At 35.7% G+C, this 15,434-nt stretch overlaps 1 protein-coding gene across 2 annotated transcripts; it reads left to right on the top strand.

Moving 5' to 3' along the window:
* Nucleotides 1-1,388: 1,388 nt before the first annotated feature.
* On the top strand, nucleotides 1,389-15,284 carry D-CDES (D-cysteine desulfhydrase). 2 transcript variants are annotated; one of them, XM_077380133.1, is made up of 10 exons: nucleotides 1,389-1,634; nucleotides 2,115-2,180; nucleotides 2,321-2,515; nucleotides 2,692-2,802; nucleotides 4,141-4,232; nucleotides 7,451-7,543; nucleotides 8,877-8,934; nucleotides 9,017-9,130; nucleotides 11,510-11,607; nucleotides 14,659-15,284. In XM_077380133.1, exons 1-10 carry the CDS (start codon nucleotides 1,419-1,421, stop codon nucleotides 14,861-14,863), a joined length of 1,248 nt encoding a protein of 415 aa, XP_077236248.1. In that variant the 5' UTR covers nucleotides 1,389-1,418; the 3' UTR covers nucleotides 14,864-15,284. The 2 variants fall into 2 exon arrangements, with proteins under 2 accessions (XP_077236248.1, XP_077236249.1); XM_077380134.1 differs by having other exon boundaries at nucleotides 11,510-11,582; nucleotides 14,659-14,827.
* Nucleotides 15,285-15,434: the final 150 nt, after the last annotated feature.

Below are 15,434 nucleotides of genomic sequence, written 5' to 3'. Positions count from 1 at the left end.
AGTCAGAGAGTTCTTATTCTAAGTCATATCGATCACAATCATACCTTTTAATACTTTGACCCTTGTTTTAGCGTTCTTAACATGCTAAATCTTATGTAGAATATAGATCTCACCTCGATTTGGGTTCTCTCCTTCCAAATCACACTCTTCCTCTCTTTCTCCACGTAGATCTTCTCTTAGGGTTGCAAAAGCAGTTTAGGGTTTCTTAATATCTCTTAAAGTTGTATTTATAGGCTTTTCTAAAGAAGCCCTAATTCTAATCCAACTTATAATGACAAAATTACGCTTGATTCACAAGGGGGACGAATTTTAAAGGGAGGGCGAATTCGGGTATTTACACCAAGATACTCCGACTTACCAGATGTCATTAGTGTCGGTTTCCTCTACATAAGCGTCGCCTGCAAATTACAAACGTCAGTGAAATCTCAAGATCAACTCAATTCTCTAGGTTTCTCCTTACTTTAAGACGATTGGTGATTCGGATCAGATTTTCTCTTCGATATTGGGGATTCCAAAGGAAAACTCTTGTTTTTGTCTAAGGGCACCCGTTAAGATGCATTAGGAACGTGTTTTTACACACCTTTTTAGAATGTTTTGGGATTTTTATCACCCATTTAAGACTTTTTCGTTGGAAATAAATGTGAAAACACATTCGAATGCACCTTAACGAGTGGCCATCTACAAAACATGCCCAAGTATTGTGTTTCTCATTGATAAACTTTAGGTAGTTTGTTTTATCTGAACTCTTATGATTCTTATATCAAGGGCCCATCCATCCTTGTCGTTGATCTTTGCCAGGCCACCTAAGGCTGGGATTTATCCCTTTAGTCATGAATACCTTTTCCATTTCAGCAAACAAATTAATGATGTAACGGTAAGCCTATTGAGACATATAGCAAACGAGGATTTCTCACATCACTTCATAGGATCCCTAACATTTTTAATAAGATTAAGTTTGGGCCAGCCCAAAAACTCAGGTCTGGTCCAGGTTGATTCCGATTCATTTCTTAGCAAAAGCTCAATCCTCGTCGACCTAAATTGCGCCCATGAAAAACCCAAATAAACCACCTTGTGCGGGTGTTTGGTCTGAAGTTACTCGTGAGCCTAGTTAGCTCTGGGCCAATTTCTCGAAGTCCATGTTAGCTTATAAAATCCAAGTTTTAGCCCGTCTCCAATTATATGTAGCTTTTATTTCTTTTAAAATGGGCACAATGAACTAATTCGCGTGACGTGATATTGCAAGAAATTGTGGGAGTGATAATCACGTTATAAGGGATGCGAATCATCCTAGAGCGGGTGCGAATACAATAAATTGTAGGATAAATCGTATTACGAAAAAATGCCACGTCTGAAATTCTCCCTTCTTCTCTATAAATAGATGGAATTAGCCTCTAGGATGAAAAATTGCACCCTGCCAAATGTGCTGCGTCATTCTCCGTCCTTGTACCTTTGCTACGAGGGCGATTATTACTAACAAAGGATTCATCTCTCATCAAAACAAGCTTATTTCCTCTCTCATGGAGGCTGACCAACCAAAACTCGTAGGTGGATTTCTTGCCAAGAAACCCTACTACCCTCCTTCATGGGCTTCTCATCTCAACCCAATCCCTTCTCACACCTACTCTCTCGGACATGTAATAATCTCTCTCTCTCAATCGCACTTTTAATTTTAATTTTAATTTCCATTATACTCATTGAATCAGATACCTAATTAGTTTTTTTTTTTTTTTTTTTGAATGGTTGCAACATACCTAATTAGGTTGCTTTTTGTTTTCTTCATCTTTATCAGATTTTCAGTTGCATTATGCATTTTAGTTTTCCTTATAATTCGTACAAACAGAATCAAATTCGTAAATTATGTGCCAGATTTAGTGAATGGATGATTGGATATTGTCCACATTTTTACTTTGTTCATGAATTTCGGTTTACTACTTTTCTTCAACTGAAAATTGTACGAGGATGAACATATGATTAAAAACGTCAATAAAATGCCAACATTTTCATGTATCTATTATGGCTAAGTTATTCATCAGCTGTGTTTCTGATTTTGACTTTGGTTTCGTGATTATCTTAGTTTTGTTTTGATTATTTTTGTTGTTGATGGATTCTATCAGCTTCCGACTCCAATTCACAAATGGAATCTCCCTGGTTTGCCAAAAGATACAGAAGTATGGATTAAGGTAATCATCCATGAGAAGTGTCAATTTTTTTGGCCTATTTATGTTGCAATTGGAAATCCGTTTTCTCTTGCAATTTTTTGTGGAAACAACTTTCACTCTCTTGTATTTGTATACTGACAGAAAATCCTCGAATTATATAGCGCGATGATGTTTCAGGAATGCAATTGAGTGGTAATAAAGTCAGAAAACTAGAATTCCTGATGGCAGATGCAACAGCGCATGATGCAGACTGCATAATAACAATAGGAGGCATTCAAAGTAATCACTGCCGTGCAACTGCTGTTGCTGCAAAATATTTGAATCTTGACTGTTATCTCATACTACGGACATCCAAGGTTTGTCATATCTGTCTAGGTTACTAGGGTCCTTGTCTTGTTATTATTATGGGTCATAGGTTTGGCTGAAAGTAATGTCAATAGTCAAGATTAGTTTTTTTTTTTTTCTGGAATTCTATTTCTGAAATTTCACATGTAACCTGACCAAGTCTCTGTACCTCTATAATATGATGCAGTTGGCTGTGGACAAGGATCCTGGTTTGATAGGCAATCTTCTGGTTGAGCGGTTAGTTGGAGCGCATGTCGAACTTGTCTCAAAAGAAGAATATGCAAAAATCGGGAGTGTGGTTTGTCCTTTCCCACCAAGTCATTACTCCCCTGCAAATTCATATGCATTTTCACAATCTTTATTGGAGTAATATTTCATAGTGAAGGTTTCTTCAGAGTGTCGTGGTTCACTTGTTATCTAGTTTTGTTGACTGATGGCCTTAAGCTTCCTCAAACCTATTCCATTAGATTTCAGTCTTTCAACACTATGTGATCTGAGGTTAGTAAAGAGTTTAGGATGGATGGGTAATCAACATTCTATTTTTACCACAAATAATGATGTTCTTTCTTGTCTGATTATTATAGGCTACGGGGATTTATGCATTACCCTTTTAATTATGTTAAATTAAACAAATAGCATTTGTAAAGAATGTTAGCTGATTACTTTGTACTGCTAAAGCGACATCATACATCATACATGAACGTCAAATTTGTAATTAACCAAGAACTCTCCAAAAAGAATATCCTACATCATATAACGGCTTTTTTCACTTCTGAAACACTTCCCTTCCTAGATACAAACATCCTAGACCTTCCTATACACTTTATGTGTTTAGAAAACATGTAAAATATTCCTAAACAAGCTAGATTTCTTTTACAACAAAAATAGAATCTTTCCAAATAAAACAAACTCAAATATCCTCTATGAATATTACTTTCTACCACACACTGTTTCTAATAATAAACCGATCATAATTCAACTTAGGTACTTCAATTCAACATCCTCTATTCATAAAAGAAACTCTAGAAGCTTCAAACAACCCATTCTTCTTCAATGACATGGAGTTTCTACAACCCAGAAAAACTATTCCGAAGATTCATATAAAATCACCAAAATTCATAAAATTTTCTTTCTTCATATGGACTGAAATTCTTAAACATTTCATTTTCAAAGCCATCCTCCAATTTTTGGCTTGAAGACCTAGGGATTTGTGCTGTATCAAATTGTTTGTGTTGTATTTTCTGCTCTGCATCTATTCTTCATTACTCAGGATTCTTCTTCCCATTTTGTTTACCATTATGATGATTCATTTTCTTGAAATTATGCTATAAATATTTTTATTTATTTTTCTTCTATTTTTAATTAATCTTAACTCGTAAATATGCACATAAGAAGCATTCAACAACATATACATTTATTATGTGCGTAGAGAGAATTGTATTGTTCTATATCAGTGAATACTGTTTACTTCTTTCGATGTAACCGGTATCCAGTAAAAACAGTTATGAGTGTGATGGAGCTATTTTTGCTCATCAATCATTTAATATTCAGCTGCCTGCCACTTTGCTGATATTGCTTGAGTGTCTTTGTTACGTGTCCCAAAAATTTTGTAACTGAATAAATTTCTTGGGACTAGGCTCTTGGTAATTTGCTAAAAGAGAGGCTACTAAATCAAGGGAGAAGGCCATATGTCATTCCCGTTGGTGGATCAAACTCTCTGGGGACCTGGTAAGATTGTGATACCTTAATTTACTTTGTGTGCCTTATGCCCATAGACTTCAGCCCTATATTAATCTTGAACTTTTTTATGCAATAGAAGTACTTTGTATTTGGCCTGTTCATTTGTATTATCTGACACATTTAGGCGTTATATGTCCATTTACATAGTCCAATTGCTATGGATGTAATCTCTCTATTTCAATGTGCTGCATATCTTGTGTCCAATTGAGATGATATCTGGAACCCTATGATTTCTATCTCTTAAACGTCCAGTCTGGCATTTGTGGAAGTTCTGAGATAGATAGTGCCTTAATCTTCATTCACTTTTGAATTCCATAATTTGCAGCAGGTTAAAGCAACAATTTCTAATCTTATATCTGGCCTACTTTAATCTTATATATGGCCTACTTTTGGGTTTTGGCTTTTTATGTCATGTTTAATTATAATTCTACAACATCCCTTCCATTTTCTAACTATCTGGCCTACTTTTGGCCTTTTATATCATGTTTAATTATAATTCTACATTATCCCTTCCATTTTCTGACTTCTAAAGAACAACCATAATCCCAAGGTGCTTTCAAGGTTCAATAGATATGGTTTGTTCTTGCCGACTATGTTAATGGCATTTAGTATAATTAGCAGAACTTTACATCTAAATAAAGATTGGCCATGGGTTGGAGTTACAATTCCACAACCTCTCATGAATTCTCTCATCTCTTTCTTTCATTTTTCCTTCTTTTTTTCTTCTTTCTCTCTCAATTTCTCTCCTTCCATACAAATTTTTTGTGGATGGATTATTAAAAGTTCAACATGGTATTAGAGCATGATCGATCTTGAACAAGATTCAAGAGGTATCTTCATCAATCTAAAACCTTTGTTTTTCATTCCTATTCTTCTCTTCTTCAACAACCCGACTTATTGCCTTGGATCCTGTGTATAATCCCTAAACCATAATTTCATCCTTGTCAATTTGTAATCCCAGGTCTCATCACAAAACCCTAGCTCCATCCCTCAACCATTCGAGTACTTGACCCTAGCCATATACACCTTCAAATCCTAAATCCTATCCGCAAACTTGTTCGAACCTTAATTCCTGTAAAACTCTATCCATAAACACATTCGAAATCCCAGCTCTAATTCTTGAAAACGTAATTGCCCCCTCTCTCAATTTAGATACCCTAATTGTACTTTTCAACCCTCGTTCTACTGGAAACCCTAGATTTATTCCTATTCGTAACCATACTTCTAATCTTATCCATGTGTGGATTCCTAACCTTGTTCATACTCGAATTTGAAACCACTCCTTCAATTGAAATTCTAATATCGTATTTCTCCTATTTCATATCATTCTTTCTTCTTGAAACCCTAGGGATTTCCATTTCATTTTGTGTACATACATCCCATGGGACCTGGGATCTTTGTTGTGAAATCCGTTCCAATGGTCGTTCAGTTTTTGTACTGGATTGGAACATTCTAGTGCTCAGCCCATTTAGAGAAAAGATGCTACGAGATTTAGATTTTTTTAATTGAAATTTTTGAAAATTAGAAAATATTAGGCAAAACTTAAATTCTTGAAAACCTAATTGCCCCCTCTCTTAATTTAGATACCCTGATTGTACTTTTCAACCCTCGTTCTACTGGAAACCCTAGATTTATTCCTATTCGTAACCATACTTCTAATCTTATCCATGCGTGTTCTTGCTCGAATTTGAAACCACTCCTTCAATTGAAATCCTAATATCATATTTTTCCTATTTCATATCATTCTTTCTTCTTGAAACCCTATGGCTTTCCATTTCATTTTGTGTACATACATCCCATGGGACCTGGGATCTTTGTTGTGAAATCCGTTCCAATGGTCGTTCAGTTTTTGTACTGGATTTGAACATTCTAGTGCTCAGCCCATTTAGAGAAAAGATGCTACAAGATTTAGATTTTTTTAATTGAAATTTTTGAAAAGTAGAAAATATAAGGCAAAAATTGTGCCCCTCGGTGAAAACTACAGTGGAAAGCCATATGTAGGAAAGCTTGTATGAAAATTTTGTGAGAAATTGTGGTCTTTGAAAGCTTAGAAAATCTCGAATGTATTCAAAAGAGGGATATTTGATGTGTTTAACCATCCCATTAGATTGGGAAGGGTAAATTACATTAAAAAAACCCATCGATGGATATAAAACAATCACATTTGTGGGAGATTTTTTTGAAAAATCCAAAAATATTGTTGGAACAGGGTTTTACTACCGGAAGAGAACATAATCATAATCTGCCCAAAAAAAATGATTGGAACTGGTTGTTCCTACCGGAACCCAACGGAATCTTTGGAATTTCGACGGAAAAGTTTCGAACGGGGTTGTGCTTCAGAATCCATTCTGAAATAGAATATTTTAGAAACTCTGCCCGGAACAGAGCTTTTGGATGCTTTACCGATGTAATTTCTTAGTCTTTCTTTTGTTTGGCCAGTAGTGGACCATCTCGGTCCTATTCTCTCTTTTTGTCCCGGTAATAAAATTGGTGTTATTCAAAAAAATGGAGCGGAATTGACAACTAAGCATGGGGTAACTTCACTTTATGTGGATTGTGATGGCTTCGTGAGGACACTTGTGCCTACTTGTGGACTGCTGTTTTGTCTTGAGGATTATTTGTTCTTCATAAGGACTGTGTTATCTTTATGTTGATTTTCTTGTTGTAGTGTAGTAGCAGTGCCTCTCTTTGAAGATTCTCGTGTCTTCATGTTGCTGCTATGCTATTCTGTGAACTACCGAACATTTTCATGGGATGCTGTTACTTGTGCGAAATGCTTCCAATATGCATGGATTGCTGTGTTCTACGCTGACTGTGGTGCTCCCTATCATGGGCCGCAGTGGTTTGTGAGAAATGCTTTACACTTTATTGGAATGTTGCCCCTTAGCGTGGATGTTGTGAATTTTTTTTCTTGGGCTGTTTTGCTTCGTTTGGACTACTACTCCATTTCATGGACTGCTTTATCTTTCTTGTAGGAGTTCTTTGCTTATGTTTATTGGCATCTGAATACACACACACATATATTTGCTTGTACGTAGATAGTGAACTGTTTTAATATTGTAGTTAGTTCTTCAACTACACTAAGCTTATTGGTTTGCTTATACTTCTACTTGACTCTGACCTATTGTGTTTTGAGTGTCAACGTTCCAACAACATAAAGGTTTTGTTTAGTACTTAAGTTTCTTTTATTTTTTTATTTTTCTCAGGGGTTACATTGAATCAGTTAGGGAGATAGAGCAGCAAGTTCAGGATGGGTTTGGGGAAAGTGGATTCGATGACATTGTTGTAGCATGCGGCAGGTCATGCTCTATTCTATTTCTCCAATGATAAATTGTAGTTTGTCTTTTGTAAGCACCGTAAGCTCTTTTCTAGTTAATTATTTCACTGCAGAACTTAATATGAAGCCATCATGGCATATATATTGTGCGTATGCTTCAATTCAACCTCCGAAGCTATAATGGATGATCAGGCTCTATTCTATGTCTCCAATGATAAATTGTAGTTGTCTTTTATAAGCCCTGTAATCTTTCCTCTAGTTAATTATTTCATTACAGAACTTAATATGAAGCCATCACGGCATATATATTGTGCGTATGCTTCAATTCGACCTCCGAAGTTATAATGGATGTGTACCACATATTAGTATCAATGAACCACTTTAGTATACTCACATGTGCATAGTCTCTTGTAAGCATAATAAACAGATGGCAGCATATATATACTGACATCCCAGCATCCCAAATTTCAAGTTTCCAAGTTGTATATGCTGTGCCCAACATGGACTATGCACTTGTACCTGCACTGTGGTAACTGGTAACAAAGTAGTTACATTGTAACTTAGTGTATCATGTGTCAATTTCCACAATCGATAACTTGTAATGCAAACCAAGAGTTCGCAAATCAGTTCTGATGAACTTTTAGGAGCGATAACAGGGACTGGCTCAATTGGGCAGCAAACATATGTTTCCAAACAAATTGAGCATGATATAACGGCCATTCACAACTAGAACATTCATTGAAATTTAACTTTTGAGTTCGAACATCAATAGAGAAATAATTCCCCTAAGATGATGATCACTTCAAATGTATTTTGTCCTTATGTTAAATACTTGATTGGTGACATGTGAAAGATGCCCATCCTAGTATGTTATAACATGCACTTGGGTCCCATTAGCCATAGGGATTCAAGTGAGGCAGAAGTTATGGCTCTATCTTGGGGACATTAGCTATTGTTTTGGTTATCCGTAATTTTGCTTATGAAGAGACCATCTCGGTCCTTTTGTTTCGGGTTTTATTCTTTTAATAAAGATCGCCATTTCCAGTAAAAAACACAAAAGAAAAGAAAAAGAAACATGGATGTCCTTTAGAAACTGTCACAACCTAACTAGTTTGGTACGTGCTTCTGTTATTTTTCAGTCCTCTGCTGTAGTAGGCTACTGTTTTGCGCTACTTGATTAAAATGCTTATATATGTATTTTAGATTATATATAATATCAAAGTGTGCTAATTTCATATTTGTTCATGATAGTGTCTTGTTTATGTTTAATACTAGTATCCTAATAAATTATTTGTCATTAAAAAAAAAATGCAAGTTGCCTAAATCATTTTCTGTTCTTCTCTTGCAATGTCTAGTGGAGGAACCATTGCTGGTCTAGCATTGGGATCATGGTTAAGTAAGTTGAAGGCAAAAGTATGTTATTTCCTTCTTAGTTGTTGCTCCTTGGCTCCTTTGCTGGATAACCGACTTCTTTAATGAGTGCTTGATGCTGCAGGTTCATGCATTCTCTGTTTGTGATGATCCTGGTTACTTCTACGACTATGTTCAAGGCCTACTTGATGGACTTCAAGCCGGTCTTAACTCACGTGATATAGTCAACATTCAAGACGTGAGCAGTCAATTTGATTCATAAAAATTTCCAAGTTGTTTACTGTCTCTCCTTGTTTGTGATCACTGAAGTCGGATATAAATGAAAAGACCTGGTCTTGAAGAGGGATTCTTTCTATTAGCTTGGTTAGGAAATAATACTTTGGTTATTTTTAGCACTTAAAACCAGGTAAATATTCGTCAAGCAAGTCGAGGTTCTGATATCATGTTAGTTTTTTTTAATTTTTGAATAGATTCAGGACCTCGGGAGTATTATGCTGAAAATTTTGGTTTTGAACAAGAATTTTTTTTATGGTTCCTGGGAAAATGATATCATTAAAAAAGCAATAATGTTGATCTATATGACAAAATAGTGTCTTAGTATACTATAATAAATATTGCTTAATTAAACATACAACTATATGCTGTCTGTTAGAGGATGGCACATGATGGAGAAATCCATGGCCTTGTCATTCAAAAAAAACGAAAAAGAAAAAGAAAGCCTCGTGCGTCAAATTAAAGCCTTTGATGGCTACACATATAATAATATCACACGTGTACCTTTTTAGAACTCGAGTCTTCACGTACAGACTTGCAGGTGCCTGGCCACTGCATATGTCAAATATATAGTGACACGAAAAATATAGAAGTAAGAAGACTTGGGTATTTTGAATTCTTTCATCATGGACTGCCTCTCCCATTCATGGTAAAAGCACAGAAGTTAATGCCAATTGGATTTTTCTTTTTGGATTTCTCACATGAGGTAGGTCATATACATGGATAACACATGTATGCTGCAAGGTGGTGCTGGTATGCTGCATGCAAGTGGGACATACCCAAGTCTTTCTGTTCTTGGTGTTACAGATTGGTCATTTTCATTTACCTGGGTACATCACGGGTGCAGCTTTTACTCCTAAAATTAAAGTGTTAGAGGAGGGTCAGGCACCCATTTTGGGGTGTCCGGTTAATTTAATATGGAGCTGTTATATGCAGATCTCATGATCCATGAAAAGTTAGTCCAATAGATTTGAAAATGCTTGCTACTGGTGACCAAGTTCAGTAATGATAACTGCGAAGATTGCGTCTGATAGTTAATGTTCTATGTGCATTCCTAGAGGGTATGTTGTGAGTTGATACCAACAGTGTTTCAGATACTTCAAATTATGTTTATCCCTCCCTAGGTTAATTCAAATATGCTAATTGCAGAAAGAATTAAGTTAATTCACATTTAATTTTACCTGTTTTAGATGAATTGTGTGTATTATTTATGGATTCTTTAGAGAAGTTTTTTAAGAGTCTGAATTTGTATCATTTGATTCTCACCCATCTGTTGAGCTTTTTTGAAACTCTACAATGCTGAACGTCTAGTGTTAAATTGAACTCTCGGAGGGAAAAGACAACATTGAGCCTGAACAACCCACATCGAAAAGGCAAAAAGTAAAAGCCTAAACCACTTCTTGTCTGGAAATATGTATCTGAATCATAAATAGTTCAAACCATTTTCTTTCACTAGCAACTTGTCCAAGCATATAATATATTTCTGAGGTTTTGAAGACAAGATATGCGTGTTCATTCTGAGGAATTTGTGCGTCAAGAACACAAGGAGAGAATCAGTTGTATCATTTGAAATGAAAGGCTGTCTGAGAAATTTGTACACATTGATTTGTTGATTTGTTCATTCCAGGCTTATCTTTCATGGATGGAATTCCATATTTAAAATCTGGCTTGACATCTTAATTCTGTTTGGATAATCTTGGTTTCTTTTTTTTTTTGAGAAAATATAATCTTGGCTTCTGTTGATGGTAATCATGCATGATATGGATTGCTTGTTCATATTTTCCATAATGAATTTAGAGTTTTAAACTTGAACCTGTTATCTTTGTGAGTCTTTCAAAATCTCTGCTAGTTGAAAACCACATTTCTTGGTTTCTCATCCATGAAAGCTTGAACTTGCATAATGCTGCATTCCTGTCCTAACTTGTGTTGAGGGTTGCCATTCAAAAATAAAATAAAATTGTGTTGAGGGTTTGAGGGCCTTGAACACAAAATATCTTGCTAGCGTCAATAATTCCCGCAAAGCTTTAGTACAATACCAAGTTGTACAAGATTTTGTGTATTTTAATTTTCCATGCTTAGCAAGTGGCATAAAAATCGTTAAGTAAATAATATGGAAATTGGCTTGTTAAAATTTGATGGGTTAAAGGTTGCTCACTGTTACCTTTCAAAAAAAAAAAAGGTTGCTCACTGTTCTCCAATGAAGAAATGTGAATTGATAGTCTAGTTTACATGTTAAAGACTGACAAAGTTCTGTATGACATATTTTCTTGTGAAACATTTGCCATGCGTTTGTTCCTTGATGCATAAATCATGAAAGGATCACCATTTGGTTTAATTTTCACAGGCCAAGGGACAAGGCTATGCTATGAGCACCACTGAGGAGCTTAAATTTGTTAAAGAAATAGCTGCAGTAACAGGTGTTATTCTTGACCCTGTATACAGGTTAGAGCCAATCTTTTTTATCATATCTAATTTCTTTGGTTTTAAGAATAAAAAAAATTATTTATTTTGGTTTTGGTGGTGATCATTGGGTTGGATCGGTAGTGGTAGAACCCAGTAGAAGCACACCCTCCAACAGAAGCAACAAAAAAAAGCTGAAAAAGATCATTTGTTTATAAAGAAAAGAATGGAAATTTATTTAGCTATTTGATTAATTCCAAAACATTTATGTAATGATAACTTATTCTCGTGCTATTTGAAGGAAAATGTCCTTTTTGCTTGTTAAGCATATCTTGAGGCAGTCAAAACGTTGGAGGGAACAAGGTTCTGTTAAGTACCTAGGTTCAATGACAGTAATACTCAATTAAAGCCTGCTTGACGCATAACCTTTAGTTTTGTTTGTGTTCATTTTTGTACCTACCTATTCATTTTTTCATGTGATCGCATCTTTCTCAGATCTAACATAGTTTTAAATTTCCATCGAAACCAATATGAAACTACTGAAATGTTTCCATTTCCATCATCGCCGAAACACATACCGAAACTGAAACACAGGCCAAAACCAAAATTGTAAGTGTTTTAGTAGTATACTATACCAGTATGTGTTACTTAATTATATTTATATAAATTGCATTTGAAATGTGGTGTATCTATTGTGTATAAATATTTATATCAATTACAATTGAAATGTGGTATGTACTGAATTCTCAGACATGCCCGCCAACACATATCACTAGTTATTCAATGTTGTTAAACCACTATGGCTGCTTCTTTTGCTTATGTGATGGGTTTTGAGTGTGAATTTGTGCCTATTCTAGCAATTCGTGAAGTTTTATCTTAAATGTCTATCATTTGCATGCTTTTATATGTTTCCATATTTTTATAGGATTTTCACTGAAATTTTCATCTGAAACCAACATTTCCATCACAACTGAAACGCATATCGAAACCGAAACTTGAAATCTTGGGTCTAAGCAGTCTCGTTACAAATATGTTTGTGCATGCTACAATGTGCTCAAGTGCTTCAGTCATTCCCGTAGTTTTTCAATCAGTGCTGATAGAATCACCCTTCACAGATATTAGTTGATTTACTTCCATGTATGTCTACTATCTAGCCAAGATGTGTCCTTGGAGCTAGGCCATTACCATTGTCCGCGTTGTCCAGCCCAAGGGACATTGAAAAATAAAGTGAGAGCCCAGGGTTGGGTATAACAAGGCATTGGACATATGGGCAGTTATCATATACAGTTGATCAATTTGTGGTAGTCTACTTTGTAATTTGTTTGTTCAAGAGTTAAAATGATTTAGGTTGGTTTATATTTATGTTTTGATGTTCTTCCTTTAAGCGAGTTATTTCATGTAATTGATATGGGGCCCATCGTTAGTGACAAGTTGTGTAATTAGTGGAACCTAGTTATTATCTAAAACCTAGTGGTCTTGGGCTTTGATCTCAACCTCTACAAACTCACCTTCTCTCCCCTTTCTCTTCTCTTCTCTCCCCTTTCTATTTTGTAGATTTTATCTTTCATATGGTTGATGAAGATGCCTTCATCATGATCACAATGGATGTGACTTGAGTGGTGTAAAATTGAGGAAAAAGTGTGAAGAGAAAATGTGGAGGAAGTAGTAGAAGAGAAGGGAGAAGAAAAGAGAAGAGGTGAGATTTGGGGGGAAAGAGAAAGCATGCACACGGATTGGGTGGCTCTCTATTATATATTAATTTTTCTATATTTACATGTTTGCCATAATGAGACAGGCTCTATCCTAAGTACAAAACAAATCAAAGTTAACTACATAATAAAATCCATAAATAAAACAACAAATGCCCAAATTGATGCACATGATCAAAGAGCCTTAATTTGCCAACAAGAAAGTCATGGCGAATCCGAGTCATAGCCTTAACAAACATATCTGCCAATTGATACTTTGATGGAGCACAAGGAAAGGTGATTAGGCTTTGGTTAAAATGCTAACCGATAAAATGGCAGTCCACCTCAATGTGTTTGGTAAGCTCATGGAAAACTGAATTTGAGCAATTGGTATGGCACTCTGATTGTCGACGCATAGAGGTGTGGGTTCAGCAAGGTGTATGCCCAAATCTCTAAGAAAATGGTGTAGCCATATAATCTCACTTAGATTGATACTCAATTTTTGCAGATGACTTTGACACTACATCTTGTTTCTTACATTTTCATGAGATGGACTTATGTCACTTACCCAAAATATACTACCTAGTGGTTGAGCAATGTAAGTATCATATGATGCGATGGCAAGGTAAGATGTATCAGGATCAACAACAAATTGACTCACCATATGAACAACATGAGCGATGTTTACACGAGTCATTGTTAAATAGATGAGACTCACGACAACTTTGTGATGCATCATAGTCTATGTCCTCAATATTTTGTTACTAAAGCTTTGTAATAATAGGGTCCCACCTCTCTAGGATTCTGAATTTTAAACTTTTTTTTTGTTGTATGGTAAAGTAAAAGGAACTGGATTATCATCTGAGGCTCTAAATTCTAAAAAAATTGGGCAAAATAACAGGATTTACACATTTATCAATTCAACAGGATGATGTTTACAACCTTAAAGTGAGGAGGAATCAGATACATGTGAGATGTTTTCAACTTGTAGAGAAAACTGATAAGAAGATAGATTTTTTTCTTCCTTCAATTTTTATCAGTTATGTTATAACACCCTTTGTTTTCTCCCATTTGAATCGACAGAGAGATCAATTAGTTTGAAAATCGGTCATTCAGTAGAGCACGCAGCTGAAACTGAGTAACCCAACTCAGTTCTAACTTGGCCCAACTTGATCTGGGTCTGACAACACACCCTAGTTTGACCAAGGGATATAAAGCCTCATCTGACTCTTCGCCCTAGGTAGACCAAGTCATAAGAAAACGGGCCTAATGAGTCCTCATCATTCCTTTTACATGTGTCAGTAAAATAGATTAGAAAGTTTACCAGGTTCTGATTGTTAGATTTCTAGCTGTAAAAAGTTATCTAATTTCCACTACTTTTTGCTTGGTTTGTGCATTACTGCAGCGGAAAGGCTGCCTATCGAATGCTGAAAGACATGGCTGAGAATCCAACAAAGTGGGAAGGAAGAAAGGTTCTATTCATACACACAGGTGGTCTCCTCGGCCTGTACGACAAAACGGAGGAATTGAACATGATGGTTGGTAATTGGCATCGAATGGAGCTCGACGAGTCTGTTCCGCTCGAGGATGGTATAGGAAAAATGTTCTAGAAAAACATCCCAACCATCCCTTATGATAAAATACCCATCAAATAAAACAGTGTAGTTACCATTTCTGATAACATTGTTATTTCCATAATTTGCCAAAACCTTTATGCCATGCACCCTTGCTTGTTACAGAATTTAGTAGTCTCAATGTCACATATTACATATACAATACAGGGATATTAATAAAACTGCTTAAGGTACTCAGCCAAATATGTGGCTCCGTTCATCGATTGGGAGAAGGAAGTATTCAGGAAAAAGAAGAAGAAAAGGTCAGTCACAATGTGATCACTAGTGCTCCGGCCCCAATGTGTATCCGCCATTGCCATTGCAGGCATGGACAAAGCTGAATATATTATGGTTATCTTCAATGAGATATGACTATTTTTTTTCTTTTAATATAGAGAAGCAGTTTAGTCGGTTTACATGATACAGATTTAGGGACCCATAGTTTTATTTTGATCATTTTATGAGGATGATACTTTAGTCATTTTCTTGTGAAAGGGGTTATTTGGTTTTTTTTTCCACGAGAGAGGTACTTTGGTCATTTTCTACGAGATAGGGGCTGTACGGTTAT

The sequence above is a fragment of the Tasmannia lanceolata genome, unplaced genomic scaffold (genome assembly GCF_043159265.1).
Source record: "Tasmannia lanceolata isolate RefF3 unplaced genomic scaffold, GAP_Taslan_0.1 ptg000005l, whole genome shotgun sequence".
Lineage (NCBI taxonomy): Eukaryota > Viridiplantae > Streptophyta > Magnoliopsida > Canellales > Winteraceae > Tasmannia > Tasmannia lanceolata.
This window is presented reverse-complemented; position numbering and strand designations above follow the sequence as displayed.